Source organism: Anomalospiza imberbis, chromosome 1, assembly GCF_031753505.1.
Source record: "Anomalospiza imberbis isolate Cuckoo-Finch-1a 21T00152 chromosome 1, ASM3175350v1, whole genome shotgun sequence".
In the NCBI taxonomy this organism is placed as follows: Eukaryota; Metazoa; Chordata; class Aves; order Passeriformes; family Viduidae; genus Anomalospiza; species Anomalospiza imberbis.
In genome coordinates, this window is record NC_089681.1 from 108,239,763 (window position 1) to 108,257,602 (window position 17,840).

A 17,840-nucleotide genomic window follows, 5' to 3' on the forward strand; every position below is an offset into this window, starting at 1 on the left:
ACCAGGGTGCTTTCAAGTCCCCTTCCCAGCAGGAGGCAGCAAACAGACGACTGGAAATCAACACTAAACCTACTGACAAGCTGCTGCCAGTATAGCCCAAATACTGCAGCCTGTAGATCACCAAGGCTACAGCCACCTCTGTGGGTAACACTAGTTAAGATACCTTTGAATTTTCTTTTCACACAGTTCTTTAGAGGCTGTAAAGAGAAACTGAGGCAGAATTATAGGACAGATATAGCAGAAGCAGTTTCTGGCCTGAGTTTACACCAGTATCCACCAGGAGCCCCCGGTCCTTTCAGCAGAGTGGCTGCCCAGCCCTCCCTGCCCAGCCTGTAGCTCCACAGAGGCCGCTCCATCCCAGAGCCTGCAGGTTCCCTGCAGCCAGGGTGGTTTCTGCACCCAAGGTCCTTCACAGCTTTACAATCAAATGCTCTTCAGACTGACCCATTCAGGAGTAACAGCTACTCTCTCAGCCCACTCCCTATAAGGGATAAATTCACACAACCCATATGTTACCACATAGCTTAGCCACTGATGTGTCATCCTCATACCTTATTCTGCATCTGAAAATAACTGATAAAAGCTGCTCCCCTGTTTGACAGGAACAGTTTGTGAATATTTTAGCACCTTGCTTCCAGTTTGCTGTTTAGAGGTAGAGAAAGTGCTATTACATGCAATGAAGCACAAGGGAGAACTCAGTTTTTAAAGAGCATTACACAGCCCTACATTTCTCTTGTCAGTAGTGTTTCAATACATGATGCTGCAGAAGTAAGTCAAATTTGTGCTGGTTTTCTTTATATGCATTTGCAGGTACCAAACTCAAGTAGTGAGAGATACAAGCTCACTGCTCTACAAGTCAGAGTCCCAGAAGCACTCCAGCTATGGTAGCACAGGCTGCTGCTAAGATCTGCCTGCATGGGCTCGTTTCTCTCAATAGTGTTTCCCTCTCTTGCAGAACCAAGGGACACTCAAACTGCTGTACATTAGAACTTGCTGGGTGAGGCCTTTCAGCCAATCTTGAATCAGAGGTTAGTTCTGCTAATCTTACCTTACAAAATACTTAATTTACCAGGTAAACAGCTTGCAAAGATCACTAGTCTTAGGGCTGTTACTTTTATGGGCTGGCAACAGCCCTGACTGCAGGGCTGTTAAGGAGAGGCTTAAGGAGTTAAGCCTCTTCTTAACTTGGAGAGCTGACACTGCAAAACCCCATCCACACTTGAGAGGGAGTGTGATGGAAGGGGCTGACAGAGAATTGGTCGCTCCTCCCTCTGAGAGTAATACAAATATAGTGCATTAATGAAAATCCTTCATGTTTCAGTAAGTCACTTGAAATGGGGAAAGGAAGAAATGCTGCCATCTGATTATGTGACTGACATCTAAAGAACAAGATGAGACTTAACTGAAACACAAGTTCTGAAGTTCTCATTGAGACTCAAACCCTGCCTTTTGGGACAGGTCCAACCCAAGCCAAACAACTCTGATGCTCAGATTCTGCAACCTGAGCCTAAATGGTAAATTTGGCAAAACAAATTTTATTTCTCTCATGGGTTTCCCCAGAAACCTCAATCCAAGCATTAAATCACTGATGTATTAGAAAGTTTAATCCTTTATTGTTTTCAGAAGCCTCTTTGTAATTGTCTTTTGAGTATGCTTTTGAGTCCCCATCAGTATAAATCTGGTAACAGATGATGTATTCAAATACACCAGCTGTTGTGTTTGGGTCTTGATTGTCAAGACAATCCTCTTAAGCAAATAAAGATTTGCTTTTGTCTGTCATGGATGCTTTATTACAACTTTTATCTGTCAGCACTTAGGATTTTGTCTGTCTCCTGGATGCATTAGGATTTAATTATTTGCTGAGTAAAAAATCTCAATATGTCTCCTTCCAGGCTGTCTTTAAAAAGAAGGCAACATGGCAACTACAAAATAGTGCTAACTTTCATTATAACTTTTCCATCACTAATCCCTATGAAAACAGAAATCAGAATTTTCATATAAATAAGAGTCTTCCTGCCACATACGTATTTTGCTGTTTTCATCCTTGGCCTAGCAGGAAATGCACTGGTCTTTGTCATACTAAGTTTCTAGATGAAACTAAAGACACTGACAGAAATTGATGGTACTTTTGCTGAATGTAGCTATAGCTGACTGGGTTTTTCTTTGGATGCAGCCACTCTGGGCATACTCTGCTGCTCAGGTGTGGACTCCAGGCACTGTGGCATGTCATATTATATTGAGCTCGTATACACTTCAATGTTAACTCTAATGTCTATTACCTTTGACCAGCTTATTGCTGTTACTTTTGCCACCAAAGCACATGTGTTAAACCAAACAAATGACATGGGGCAAATTAATCTCTGTCTTGATCTGAGTGATCTCACAAGCCTTTGCTGCAACACACTTTGGTTTTTGGGAGGTGTCAATTTTGATACAGCAATATGTCAGGAAGAATACCCAAACTATCACACAGAACTGGTTCCTGAAGAGATCGAAGTGACTCTTGCTTATTTTATTCCCATGCTAGCCATGATCATTTGCTACTCACTAATTATTAAAACCTTCCTGTCTTCAAAAGAACAAATCTATAAAAATATTTTCTGTAGTTGTCCTATACTTTCTTCAGATTGATAAAAATCACAGACTGGAGCTTTGAATATGCAGTTACCATAACAAAAGCTCTTGCTTATTTTTATGCCTGTCTTAACCCTCTATTTCTTCACAGGAATGAAAATCAGGAAGTACTAACACAAAGTTATTAAAAAATCATGATATACCAAATGGCAAGTTACAGCTCAACAGTGGCAAACCACCAAAGAGGAAGACTCTAAATCTTTTACTGCTTTATATAGTGCAGATGCCACAAGCATCTGCTCACTATATATGCACTCACTATAAAACTGCCTAGAAAATCTGGCAACTATTTTTCAGCTTATTTTTTCCTGTTTGTTTTGTTTGTAAATACTGATGTAGGGAGTCTGAGTGAAAGAGGAAATACCATTAGTAAAAACACTGTGATCAGTTTAGAACCATCCTATTTTCATCATAATAATTCATTGCTTCCTGCTTTTTCAGTCCAAGCCGGTAACTGAGTTAACAGTGCAGAAGTATAAAAAACAATGAGATAAAACTCCACATTTCATGACATGAAACAAAGGTAATTTGAATTTCCTGACTCGCAAACCTCTGGCCTGCTGGTTTTCTATGAATGGTGTTTGTAAATGAAAGCTTTTATTAATTGTTTCAAATATATTACATATTTTAGTTCAGCCCATTCATTTAATGAGAATTCTTGAATTTTAAACATATATATTTCAATCTTAATGCTGGGTTTCATGTGTGGTTGGGTGTTTTTTTGGTTTTTTTTTTTTTTTTTTTCCCATCTAGGACAAGGTCTGTACGCAAAATCCTTTAGCATTCATCTAAAATTTCTGTAATAAAGCAGCATTTTCATCTGCCTTTCACCTACTATCAGGTTCACAGTCTGAATGTCCCATACACATCTTTGTATCTTATATCTGATAATAGAGGTCATGTTGCCAGATTACCAGGCCTCTTGTGAACACCAGGAATATCATATCACACACATATGGGCTCCAACACTGAGCAGTGTTTCTGTAGATGCAAACTCTCGCACCCTGATTCTCCAAATATTCTTTGCATCATGACATCTTTCCAGTCTGTTTTTCCTGGCACCTTGGTTCCCTTGTCACGAAACTGTGGATTCCTTGGTTGTTTTCCAACCTCGTTCCACCAGTTCTCCCTTTCCACCTCTGGTCTTTTCACTTCCCAGTCGGAGGGAAAAAGATGTGCAGGGGGCAGAAAAGTGTGCAAAAGCTCTTGCACAAAGCAGTAGAGCAGGTGTGGAGACTGGAACAGGGAAAAGAAAGAAGGGATGCTGCAGAGGAGTCAAGGGAGGACTTTATGCAGCCATGGGCTGCTTGCAATAAAGGCAGGATTGGGTCTGGCCCAAAGGGTCAAAGTCCTTTCCATTACAGCTTTGAAATACCAATTTTAACTGCTTCCAACCATTCTTGCAAAAACCACACTCTGGATGCTCCTTTACACCCCATTAATACCCAGGCCTTCCTATCAGAGCACTGCAGCTCAGAGGAACCTGACCCTTTTTGGCAGCAGTGTGCCCATCTCACCACTTTTTCCTTTAGGAATCAGCTCCTTAGGCGATCCTTTCCTTAGTACACAATCTCTTGTTTCTCCCGCAGTGAAATATCCTTAAAAACAAAGCTACAAAGCAATGTGGTGTCACTGCATGTGTAAAGGTGCCATCTCAACACACAGCTGCAATGCAGACTTTGCCAGCATAGGGTGGCAAGAAGTGCTCCTGTCCCCTCTCCTTCCTGGATGGTTCTGCACTGGGCAGGGAACGCTTCAGACCACGCTCACTTCCCCCTTTTGGCTACACCGCGCCCTGCCCGCGAGCTGTAATTAGGCCAGCAAAGAGTGTTATGAGTCGTCAAGAAGAAAAACAATCCAAACCAAAGAAACCACTGTGCAGACAGGCTGAGATGTTCCTTCCACCACTACCAAGGTGTGAATAAACTCTTTGTTCCTGTACCAGGCTAGTGGCAACTTTGGGTTTTTTTCACTCTTCTACTGTCTATGATCTTGATTTTGCTGCTGCAACATTTACTGCAGGCATGTTATGCCTACAACACATAAAAATGGAAACACAGCGCTGGTTTATCCTGGAGCCCTTTGTTTTAGAATACAATATGCAAATGTGAGTGCTTTAGAAATAAGACTTCAAAAATACAACACTTCAAAAGAAAACCCATATGCCTTGAAGTAGCAGGATGTATCACAATTGCACAATTAATCTCAGCTTCTCACATTCAAGATTTTGATCAGGTTGGTCCAAACACACATAACAAAGCTGAAAGGATGAAGTAACTGCTGCTTAATCCTAACCTTTAGGAAATAGCTACTTCAAGGTCAGCCAGAGTTATGCTGGTCCAATCATCTCTCTTATTCTGCCACACACTTCTGCAGTTGATGACTAAGGTGAGTTTTAATTGATTCTCAACTGACCTGCACCAATAAAGGCAGCCTCTCAAGATTTGCTGTTATGAAAGAATTTTGTTGTAATTGGTTCATGTCACTTAAAGGAAAGAACAACAGTGGCAGGGCTAAGTGAAGAGATCAAGTGAAAAATAGAGTAAAAGTACAGTAAGGCACCAAAAGGGGGAAAATAGGAACAGGAATGTCCTTTAAGATAATTCACTACTTCGAGGACCAACTTGCATTTTCAGTCCAGCAAGCACTCACACCTAGTATTCTAGGTATAGTCAGTGTGAAAATCTCTGCTGTCAGCCAGAGTGAGGCCATAAGAAACTATGTCAACAGAGCATGTCAATCGCAGATGCTCTACTTGGACAACAAGCCTCCCTTCTCTTCCCTCTCCTGGCTGCTCATCTCTTTCATTTTTAGAGCTCCACCAGCTCATTCAAACCTTTGGCAAAACAAAAATAGCTTGGATTATTTTCAGCAGATCTCAATAAAGAAGTTTAGCCTGAAAACTGACTTATTTGCATGCCTTCCTCAGACCTCTATCTAGCAACTGCAATCTTGGATCCTTTGTGTGTTCCCCAGACACTTTATCTAAGCAAATTCTACTCCAAATATTCCATTTCATGCAAAGAGAACATTATTGGAATGCCAGTGGAGACTATGTGAAGTTTCCACCTAGAAATACGTCACATTTAGCTGGACACTTTAGAAAGAAAAAGAATTAAGATGATACATCTACATGAAGTTCAAGGTGGTCAGCCCAGTACAGCCAAGAAATCTGCAGCAATCAAACCAGTAGCTCAGAAAGTCACTGAACTGCAGGTCCTTGAAGTATGGGAGAAAACACAGAGGAAAATTTTCAATACATATCTCATGGGCTGCTGTCAAAGACAGAACAGAGGGTCAGCAGACAATATAGTGGCTCTAGCACATTTACTCACAAACAACCAAAGTATCTCATGCTGCACTTCCTGCTCCTTCCTGTGCTAAATGAAACTCAAGCTTTGGGTACACGTGTACTCCTCACCACAGAAACAAGTGAGAAGACCTGTGTGCTGTCACAATCAGCACTGTCCCCGGCTATTTTTCTTTAACATGCACCACAGGCACCGCACCATCATCTGACTCACGTATCAATTTCTAGATCTCTCCCATAACACAAACCCACAATGAACAAGTCATCTGCAATGCAAGAAGGCCATTCTCCTCTCCAGTGCTCAGGCTAGTGAGCCTGAGCCTTTTAAACATTACAGGTGTCATGGAAAAGGGCAGGTGTCATTTGTGTTCTCTGCAAAGAATGTTTCAAGTTCAAAGCCACAGTAGGACTCTCTCACCTGCTCATGAAACTGCTAACAAAAGGCAACAGAGGATAAAGCACTATTTCCTGACTCTCCTGCTTATAATCTGACAACAAGGGAAGCTGGACAACCTTTAAAAGTTTACATGGTGCAAGTAAGTTGTTCCATGGGTGCTCTTCAAGAATAGTATCCCCTTGTTAGTGGCAATCCTTCCTTCCTGCCTGAACACTTTGTCAGACAAGATGAAATTAGACCAATCTCAAATGAAAACAAATGGTGACCAACACTTCTCATGATTGTTTTCTCCAGAGCTAACACACCTGTAATATACCTGCTGCAAATAGCTTGAATTAAAAGAAGCAGTGCACTTCAATTTTTTTCTTCATAAAAACAAACAAACAAAAATTCCCCACCACAATCTGTCCTTTTGCAAAACAAAGGCAGCACTAAATTCACAAGGGCACTGTTAAGCTCAGTTCATTCATGTCTGCTCAGCACATGATAAGCAGGAATACACTGTCAGTGTTAACTGTATACAAAGCAGGCAGAATACATTTAAGGTATTTAGCAAGAAACAAATATGTAGAATTTTGAAAAGTCTTTTTACCAAATAAACAAGTCGGTATTGTCTGTCTTCAACACAAACTGCAAGTCATTGTGGTTTATACCGGAAATGTGTCTGTTGGGTGCAAAAGAGTCTAGGTCTGCTTTCTCAGCAGCAGACTATTTACTCTGTGACAATTTTCAGTTCAGCATTTAGATTTATCCTGTCTATTTTTCTGCTTGGAAGCAAAGCAAGTACATAATTTAGGTGAAATTTCTCTTTTCGTTTTTTCTTCTCAAAAGACAATATATTTTAAAGAACAGAATTTTTGTAAAACATTTGAAAATATCTGAACAATAGTAAACCAATATTTTGCCTAAAAATAGATATAAATTAAACTGTAATAAATACTACAATGTCATTTGCAAACCAAGTATTTGAATATTCAGATGGCCTTAAATCCTTTTCATTGGTAATTTAGGTAGAAATAGATACTAAAAAATTACTGAAATCTGTACTTACTCCCATTTTCTTCAGAAAGAAAACAAACTTGTGCCTGATGTAGCTACATAATTGTTCTTTTCTTCTGTAAGCTGTCATCTCTAAGGTAGTAAGGAAGTCTAGAAACACAGAGAGTCTGAATGCTGACTTTAATGGTGACAGCTGGCCGGATGACAGCACAGAGCTGGGACTACTCCCCTGTGTTGTGGTGAAGCAGGTGGAAAGAGAGCATGGAGTGTTTTAGATTTACTAGATTGAATGCTGACTGTGCAAATAGACCAAAATTATCTTGTGTTGTTCTACTGAACTTATGGCCTGGGAACAGAGGTCTTCACTTTACACAGAAGTTGACTACTGTCACTGAATGGGGAAAAAAAAAGAACATTCTAAAGCCAATCCCAAAGATTTCCCTCTTTGAGAAGTAGTGTTTACTCACAGATCTGTCACACTTTGATCCAGAGAGTCTCTTTCCATCTGACTTTCATTGTGGAGAGAGTCTGATTCCTGTACTTGGCACAGCTCCTCATCAGTGATTATATCAAAAGCTGCATCATCTGGTGGTTTAGAGGCTTCACTTGCAACTGTGCCAAAAAAAAAAAAAAAAACCATGAGAAAAAACATGAACACTATTAGCTGGTTGTCTGGAAAACAAACAAGCAAAACCCTTAAGGGGCAAGCCTGGGCCATTCCCCTTCATTGACAGAAGCATTAGATAACTATTAGAACTAATGGAAAATCTTGGTCTGACTGACACTCATTTAATATGCATGAATGTTTCTCTCAATATCAATTAAAGACAGGGTCAGTCCCACCCTGAAAGCCCTCCATGACCTCCTGCAAGTCATTGAAGCAGGAGGTGACTGTGTGGTTTCTTGGAGACTGTCAAAGAACCATACTTATTTCTCCACAGCATGCAAACAATAAACTAACCAAAAGCCCTCTCAGACGGTGACACAGGTGATTCCAATGAAGCTGGTGATCCTTCCTGGTTGGCACTGGATCCAGAGTCATCTGTACTGTCCACAATGACTCTAGGCTTATTAAAGCAAGCTCTGCAGCAACGCTCCTTTTTTCCACCAAGCTTTGTCACCATGTAGTTGTTGCAGCAGTAGTAGCAGAAAATGCGGCCACACATTCTAGAAATGATTCAAAACCAGAAGTGTTAGAAAAGTACCACACACACAGAGCCGGAACATATCTCCGTGACAGAGGTTGGGGCTTTCTCATAATGATCTTGTTTTCTGCAAAAGCATGAAAGCTACACCCATTGGCAGAACTCGTAACAGACCACACTCCTTTCTGAAGTGAAGCAAGTCTTCTTGACAAGCACAGGACAAAAATTCACATTCACACTTTGCTACCTTAATAAACAGGTAAAACAGAAAAAACTAAAAAAGAATTTAAAAAAATATGAAGGAATCAAATGTCCACAAACATACAATTCAAATAAATAATATTTATATTAAGTACGTAAGAAGAAAATTAACTTAATACTATACAGGCCAAATCTCACAGACAGGTAGAACAGAACTTGATTTGATTATAAGGACTTTAAAAACACATCTCTATGTCTCTGCTTCATAACGACCCCTCTTCCCTTCAGAAAGGAAAAAAATCCAGTATTGGATACATATGTGTACATTCATTCCTCCTGCCCTCTCCACTCTGAAGCCTCACAGTATTAAACTTGTCAACTACTTTTTAATGAGCATTTTGAGATTTTCATGAATTAAAGCATCCATCAGGGATGACTACTACTCAGGAAATTTTAATGCTTTTGTTTTTCTTCATCATTTAAATCATTACTGGTTGAAGACACAAGCAGCTTTCAGAGACCTTAGCAGAAATGAGTAATTTGGAAGTTGCTACCCGAAATTACTTCACCATTCACTAATCCCTATAGAATGTTGTTTACATTCATGTGAAATGGAAACAGTTCCAGTGCTTCCTTCTTTCCTTACATGACAAATCAGGTCATGAGGATAAAGAACAGTAAAGAGCAAACCAAACATATCACTAGGACCCTGAAATATACCCATTTAAATACTTTTTAATAAATCTAGATTGGATAGTTAATACTAACAGTAGGGGAAAAATTAATATCCACTTAAAAAAAAAAAAAGGTTACTCTGCAATACTTAATTATCTCTGAACATACCTAGTATAAGTAAACAAATTTAGAATTGCACAGAACGTTGAAACTTGTTCTGGAATACTTCCACCACAGTAGCAAAGCCATCCTGGTGAATATTATGTAGAGCAAGAACAGAGCAGTGCACAGTCCTTCAAAGAAACACACTATACAGGGTGTGATCATATTTGTTTCCAGAAATGAGAAATTAAGAGACTCCCCAGGTCAGAGTCGCATTCAGATTTTTGTCTTAATACATGTCAAGGGATCTTTCCAATAATGTCTTATCCTCTTGTAAGCTCATGTGTTCTTTCAGCCTCTACAATGTCATGTATCAACAATTTTGATCACTGAACTGGGAACATTAAGAAATATTTCCTCCACACAGACAACCATACTGAGTTTTACTTTTGAACAGTGCAATACAGTTCATCAACTGACCTGCAGTGGTGTCGGCGCACCATCCATGAGAACTCTCTCTGGCAGTCCAGACAGTGATTAACTTCTGTGTCCCCCTGCCACCTCTGCTCTGCACTAAGCTTCTGCTGAAACTCCAGAGCATCAGACTTTTGCCACAAAGCATCCTTATCTCTGCAATGACACAGTTAAAAGAAAGAAAAACACATAGAAGTTGTCATAGTGTTGGTTTAATGTTAACCAACCTCAACTGGAATGCTGGTGAAAGCTTCACAATAAAAATTCCTCTGCTCCTAAAATTCTAAGGAGCTTTCAGACATAAAGATAGATCAAAAAAACCTACTGAAGCTTCTGTAAAGACAGGGAGAAGAACACATGCCATGCAGAGAACTATTTTTTAAAAACAGACAGCAAATTAAGGAGATATTATTGAGTGTTACAGTTACAGTTACTACATAATGGAAATGCAAAATTTCAACTGCTAATGAATTCAACTGCTAATATCTTCAATTTGGGAATATAAGCCTGGATGATGCAAGAAGTATCCCTTAACATCCTAAGCAAGGATTTTAATTTCTGCTTGCTGTTTATTTTGATGCCAACCTGATAAGTTCTATCAAACGTTCTTCAAGGAACTGCTTTGTTCTTGTCAGGTCATCCAACTCAGCAAATAACTTCCGGTCACTGTTATCTTTGTCTGCTGCCACCTTGCTGAGCTTCTCAGTGTAATCCAGGATCTTCTCTTTTGCTTCATCAGCTTCTTTTTGGATCCTGATACAAAGGCAATTATGAATAATTTTTAGCTCATGTAAATTCAAGTCTTCCCTGTGGAAGAAGGGCTCTTCCACCCTGATAAACAGGTAGTTTCAGTGAAATTTTTCTCAGTTTGCATTTTTTTTAGAGCTAGACAGAATCTCCCCAGTTTTCTGACCACTGAAAATGCACATATATCTATTATCTAGTGAACACAGCCAGCAACTAGCAATTTCTTGGATGCCCTGCTTATAGTAAAGCTTATGATGGCTACCAGCTAGGAGTAACACATATGATATCAGCATAAAGATATAAAAATACATAGGCTTTGGTTAACCTATTAGACTCTGTGCGAGCCCACACCTCATGAAGAGGCTGTAGATTTCTGACAGACAGATTATCCACACCACCACACAGGTCCACATTACAGACCTTGAAAACACATCCTGAGTTAGATTATTAAAGCTGTTAAGAAACCTGACAAAGACGTGCAGGATGTGGTCCCATTCAGATAATTCTTACTGATTACCTGAAACTTCATGAAGAGGAGAGAAAAAACAAACTGTCCAAAAGTACAAATTTTCCATTCCTTACAACAAACCCTCAATATTGTTTTAATTTTGTGATTAATTAGAGGTTATAAAAATGTCTTTCATGAATTTATATCAGCTACATGAACAATACAGTAAAAACTAAACTGTGTATTCACATGTGCTGAATAATTTCCATGTTTCTCATCTGAAGTGTCGATTTGATGTTCCCTGCCAGTGCCCATGCACTATTTGTTCTATTTAAACCCTGTGGCATATGGTACTTCATAAACCATGGTGATTTTCAATATGTTTTGATTATTGTCCCCTTGCTTGGCCTACAAATTAACAGCTTCTGTAAAGAATCCAAACTCTCACCTTTCCAAGAGTTCTCTAAGAGAAGTCACTTCCTCTTCCTTCTGCAGCCGAGCAGATTCTGATTCTGACAGCTGCTCTCTTGCTTCATCCAGCTTTCTGCACAAACTCGTGTTTGCAGCCTAATAAAATGAATTACTTTATTTCCTTACAGATAAACACAAGACTTTACCATGCACAGGACAATTACCAAGACAGCTAACAATGTTTGAAAATAATCAGTTACAGCCAAATGACCAATTAAGATATTATTGTATAAGCAGGCAGTAATTAGTTGTGTACTAGTAACTGATTACTTCTGTCACACTGAATAAGGGATACATGCTAAAGTAAGACAGTGCTAAGCCTGTAATTCTTGTTAGTCCATGTCGGTTGAGTTTTTGCCTCCTTATCCAGAAAAATCTCTCAAAAATAATGGCAAAAGAATACACCCTGAAAGCTTTTTCACCACCTAAAAGCTTCAAAAGGGAAAAATTAAATAGGAGGAAAATGTTGTTTATTAAAGCCCATATGGAATATGAAGGACAATCAAAAACAACCCAACTTCTTTCACAGCTAGACTCTCCAGAGAAGTCTGCCAAACGTGGAGTCCTCAGGGCACATAGCTAATTGCATCTAAAGGTATGTATTTCTCCTAGCAGGCAAGGCAACATCTAATAATCTTAACTTTCTTCTTTATGGATTCTTTACAACTCAGTATGACCCTTCTAACTCAACTGTTTGATAAACTTATTGCAAAAATTCTGGTTTTTTTCTGGCTGGGTTATTTCTCTGCCACATTAATTCTCTAATTCAGTGCCCTTTGCAGCCTGCAAATAGATGGATCTACACATGTGGCTGTATGGGAATGCAGGGCCTAAGAAAAACACATCTTAAACCCACACCCCCATTTGAGAAGAGAACACATAGCCAGGTCTTACATAAAACATGACCAGTTTTCAAGGCAGGACAAATCCTAAGTAACATCATGCTTTTCATAATCTCTGCTTCAGTGGCTGTCAGCTGCCCAGTAATTTGTCTGTATTTATACAAGGGCATTCTCAGACTCACAGCCAGTCATGAGAAATGCTGCTCGCCTTCCCAGTTGTAACACTAATGCCTGCTGACACAAACACCTCAGGTTTTAATTCAGATCAAGCACCTACTTGTAACTCTGTAATCTCTTCCTCTGCTGCATGCTGTTGTCGCTTCTGCTCCTCAAGTTGCTCTCTTACTTTCCCACACTCCTCACTGACAGCCTGGCAGAGAGATTGAGCCAGTAGTTAATAATCCTCCAGTGAAGGTGAAGTCCACCCCTTCACCTACAAAATTCCCAGCTGTGAATTATGAGTGCTCTTACTGCCATGCATGGAATAAATGCAGTGCCACTGGCTCATGAAAGACAGCTAAAAAGACACTCAACTCTCAGAATCAAGCAAACTCACTTTATGGTGGCACATTGTTTTACTGTTACTTTGCATTGGCTGTTGCAATTCTCAACAAAAAGAAGGTCAAACCCATGCAGTGGCATAAGCCTCTGAGCAACCACCAATCTCAGACATTTTATCAGAATGGCAAAGCAAACACAATGAAATCTTCAGCCGTTAGGTGTGCTGTTTTGTATACGCAGGGCTGACTCATGTTTTTTTGGAAGCAACACTTTGATCTTCCCAGCTGCTACCTTGAGCAGCTGAAAGCAAAAACACATGAGAGAATTAAATGCAAAAGCAACTGGTCTCAGTCTAAGTTTCCTTTCATCAGTTCTTAGGAGAAGCAGTGTTATAGGTGTGAGGAACAGGTCTTGAAATGTTCCTACAAAAAAAGGAAACAACCACAGCTGTGACCAGAGGGACAGCAGAAGCCACCTTCAGTGCCAGTGTAAGAAATCATCACCCTTTTATCTCAGATAGGCCTAGGTCATGAGCACAGAGATATTTTCAGATTCCCAGGCTAAGGCTGGTTTCATGTTAGTCTCAGAGCCTGACCCACACAAACCTTAGGATTTCATGCAGTAATTGCTGTAGCAGATGGTAAAGCAGCTCCCTCAGCTATAATAATTACATTAATTTACCTTGAATTTTGTCTGATAATTTAGAATCTCTGTGCTCATTTGAAATTTTATTGCAGACAGCTCTTCTTGGCTGGTCTCTTGGAAACTCTGTGCCTGTTTCTTTATTGTCTCCAGCTGCAATTGCAGACTTGGGACAGCTGCGGCACACATTTGAGCCTCCTCTAATTTCTCTTGCAGGCTCTTGTTCTCCTCTCTGAGATTAGAGATGTCAAGCTTCAGCTTCTCCTGTTGCTCTGCTGCCTGTTCTTCCAGTTCTTTGAATTTTTCTGTGGCCTGGGCCAACTGCTCTTCTGCATCCACCTTTTCAGAGGTCAAGGCACAAATCTGAATACCAAGTTCAGCCATATCAGTGTTGGTCCTGTGGAGGAGATCTTTATTTTCTTCGTTTTCCACTCTAGCATTTTCCAAATACCGCTTAACCTTAGACAGCTCTTCCTTTAGGTTCATTAAATTATTTTCCAGCTCAGCTTTTTGATGGGTTGTTCTCTCCTGCTCTTTTTTCAGCTTTTCTTCCCTTTCTTTACATTGCACCAGTTCTTGCACATGATTTCTGTTGAGAGACTCACACTGCTCTTTCAGCTGCTGGACAAGTGTCTTCTGCTCACTCAAGACAGTCTCAGTGACTGCCAGCTCACCTCTCATCCTCTCTCTCTCATCAGTGGCCTGCTGAAGCTTGACTCGCAGATCGAGGACTTCTGCCTGCAGCCTAGACACTTCAACTCGGTTGACCTCCAGCTGCTCTTCACTCATGGTCAGTCTGAAGGCCAGCTCTTTTGCCTCCTTCTCCAGGGACACTGCCTGCTGTAGTTGCTGTTTTTCCACTGATTCCTTTTGTGATGTGAGAGATTCTATAAGTTTGGTCTGATGAAGGCATGTCTTTTCAACACTGAGCTTTTCTATCTCAAAAGTCTCTGCTTTCTTCCTGTGTCTTTCAGCTTCTGCTCTTAGCTGCTGACATTGGCTCTCCATGCCCTGCAGTTCTACTTCCTTCTCTGTGAGCTGTGACTGGAGACACTCTTTGCTTTCCTTCAAGGTGTCCAAGCTTTTTTCCATTTGTAAACTATGCTGTTTGGCACTCTTCAGCTGTGCTTCAAGTGAGGCGTAAGACTCCTTGGAGGTCTCTTCTCTTTGCTTTAGTTCTTCATATTCTGAGCGCAGAGCCTCCAGCCTCTCCTCTAGAATTTGGCTTTGCCTCCTGGCATTCTGCAAGTCTTCATCCAGCTGTTTGTTCTCACCCCGGAGCTTCTTCTCTTTTTCATCAACTGACACCAGGGCATCATCTATCTCACTCTGAAGTTGTTTCTCAGAGGCTCTCAACCTGGCTACATCGGCTTCTAGGGAAGAATTAGAAGCTTCCAGATTTTTCAGCTTCTCTTCCATCTTCTTCTTAGACTGCTGCAAATTCTCATTCTCTGCTTTTAGTTTCCTGCTCTCCTCATCCAATTCACTCACTGCAGAGTTTTTCTGCTCCATCTGCTCCTCCAGCTCTTTGACTTTCTGCCTGAGATGCTCCTTCTCAGACATGAGTTTCTGGTTTTGCTCCTGAAGGCTACACACAGTCTGACTCACCTTTGTTAAGCGACCCTCCTGTAGTTCAAGTTGCTCTGCTTGCGACTGGGCTTCCTGCTTCAGTGCTTCTTCTCTCCTACCATACTCCTCCTCAAGTTTCTCTTTTTCCTTCCTGGTTTCCTCAAGATTGTTTTCCAGTGAACCCACCTGAGCCAGCGACCCCATTACCTGGGTCTGGAGCTCAGCCATCTCCTTTCCTTTCAGAGTCAGGGCCTTCTGAAGTGCATCCTTTTCCTTTGCCATGGTCTCCAGGCTCCCAATCAGCTTTTCACTCTCTTCTTTGGAGTTAGCAGTGAGGCTACTGTATCTGGATTCCAGTTCCTTCTGTGCCTGTTCTTTCAGCAGCAGCTCCTCCCTTGCTGCTTTCAGCTGAGATGCATGTTCAGCACTGAGTCTTTGCATATCTGCCTTTTCCTTTTCCATCTCCTGAAGCTTCTCTAACAGTGCCTGTATTTGTAGGGCAGAGTCATACTGGGCTGTGGCTTGCTGTCCCTTTTCGTCCAAGGCAGCATCAACTTTTGCAAGGAGGTTGAGGTTCTTCTGTTCTGTGGAACTCAGCTTGGCTTTGAGCTCATCAATGCAAAGATCCTTCCCAGCAATCAAAGCCCTAGAGGTCTCCAGCTCCTGATTCGAAACCTGCAATTTTGAGGCACAATCTTCCTTGCTGGTCAACAGCTGTTCCACCTTTGTTGAGTATTCCTTCTGCTGCTCTGCTGCACTCAGTTCCAGTGACTGTAGGCACTTCTGCAGGTCATGCACAGTGCTCTGAGTGGAGTGTGACACCTCACACTGCTTCTGTAACTCTGTGATCATCTTTGTCAGCCGGGAGTTCTCCTCACTGTAGTTATTGCTCTTCTCCTTTTCTACCTGTACTTGTTCCTTTTGAAGGCTGACAGCTGCCTGGAGCTCCTGGTTTTCAATTTCTAGCTGGTGAATACGATCTTGAAGTTCCCTCTGCCTCAGCTCAGCCTGGTCAAGTTCTAAACGCATCTCTTCGTAGCCCTCAAGGTGTTCAACATTTAGTGAGTTATTTACATCAGGGCTGGAAGGAAACTCTTGTGCCTAAATGAACAGAAGGGAAAAATCAGAAAGTTTAAGCAGCATTAAACATTCATTTAAATTGTGTGCTCAAATGAGAGCAAGTTCAGGTTCTTAGTGTACAGTGACATGGTGTGTTGCCTTCATAGCACTACAAGATATCAAGCTGTAGGAAATGGGGCTTGTTTTCCCAAAAGATAAATGAAAACATACCTGTTTGCAGGCAGTCTTATGAACATATTTTTTTCTTTTACAAGATTTGCATGTTAAGTTGAAGCAGCTGACAGACAATTCCCTTTACTTTTAATTACAAATGCTTTTTGCAGTTTAGATTATAAGACGCATAACCATCTTAAAAGTTCTCTGAAACCATGTCAACCAAGGACCTGTTGTGACTTACAAACATTTATTTGCAATTTGCTTACCTGCAAATAATTGCTCACTAAACTGCTCATACTGGAACTGCGACTTGGGGGCTTCCATAAATATGCTGAAGATCCAAGTGAGGACAAAGTCCTCCTGTTGATCACACAGAGAAACAGTATCTAAGGTAAGTCTAAGCACATACATATGTGGCTTTCTACTTGTATATGTAAGATTTATCTAGTAGTAACTACCACATAAAAAAGGACATAACTGCACCTGCTGTCTCGGCCAGCAACCACTGAAGTTGATGAAAAATAAGATAGGGATATCCAAGGCATCTATAAAAGGTGATGGGGCTGGTAACTGTCACTTCCCTCAACCACAACAATCAACACAGCCTTGCTCTAAGGAATTGTATCGCTGTGTGGTGGCCGCTCAACCAGAGGGTGGCAGCAAAAGTCCCTAGGAAACCCCCACTGATACAAATGGATCTGGACCAGACCTGGTAGTTTTTGTTATTCCCCACTTGTAGGTGGGATCACTGTGGCTGCAAGTGATGCACACTGCTTGGCTGTGCAGACACTACATGTCTCAGCTCTTGAAACAGAGGAAGCTAAGAAGATTTATTCTTGCGCATGTATAGACGAGAATAGCTTGGGATTTGGGCCAAAACTGCAGCTACTGGAAGTGCCGTATTACAGAGCACCATCTCTGAGCATCCCTGGTGCTCAGTATACTGGAGGCAAAACAGGACAATTTGGTCATATACCTACTCAAACACAAGTTTATACCTACTCAAAAGCATATAACTACTCAAACACAAGTGTTCCTGCCCTCAAAAGCAGAAGCTTTTACAGATTCTTTAGCAAGCAGGTGTTTTATGTCCTTGTTAATACAAAAACACAATGTGGCTACATCTTACCTGGCAAATGCTGGCCAAGCAGCATCTAAATCATAGCCTCTTGATGCCAAGTCAAACTGAACATCAGTGAGCTCATAGAGTTGACCCACAATGTCAGAACTCATTTTGGAATTCAGAAATGGACTTCTTGCATAGTACCAGTCACTTGAAAACAAAAAACCAAAAGAGAAGTAATACTCATTCACAGGCAAAAGGGAAGCAGCAGTTTCTCTTACAAAAACAACCCTACCTCATTATTTACCTCTCCTCAAAAAACCTATGATGCAGTATTCTAAACACAAATGAAAACAACCAGACCCACCAAACAATATTCCATCC

The 17,840-nt window shown here is 40.9% G+C and overlaps 1 protein-coding gene across 7 annotated transcripts in view; it reads right to left on the reverse strand.

Annotated features, from left to right (window-relative positions):
* Positions 1-17,840, reverse strand: part of FYCO1 (FYVE and coiled-coil domain autophagy adaptor 1) — a 45,360-nt gene that overhangs the window by 11,266 nt on the left and 16,254 nt on the right. For 4 of the 7 annotated variants that reach the window (XM_068204744.1, XM_068204736.1, XM_068204756.1 and 1 more), the window contains exons 6-14: positions 17,523-17,666; positions 16,660-16,753; positions 13,628-16,258; positions 12,723-12,815; positions 11,581-11,699; positions 10,523-10,690; positions 9,944-10,093; positions 8,302-8,507; positions 7,808-7,952 (exon numbers count right to left, since the gene is read on the reverse strand). In XM_068204744.1, the coding sequence (XP_068060845.1) occupies positions 7,808-7,952; positions 8,302-8,507; positions 9,944-10,093; positions 10,523-10,690; positions 11,581-11,699; positions 12,723-12,815; positions 13,628-16,258; positions 16,660-16,753; positions 17,523-17,666 (3,750 nt within the window). The remainder of the gene's footprint in view (positions 1-7,807; positions 7,953-8,301; positions 8,508-9,943; positions 10,094-10,522; positions 10,691-11,580; positions 11,700-12,722; positions 12,816-13,627; positions 16,259-16,659; positions 16,754-17,522; positions 17,667-17,840) is intronic. The other 3 variants (XM_068204776.1, XM_068204786.1, XM_068204766.1) reach the window with 2 other exon arrangements.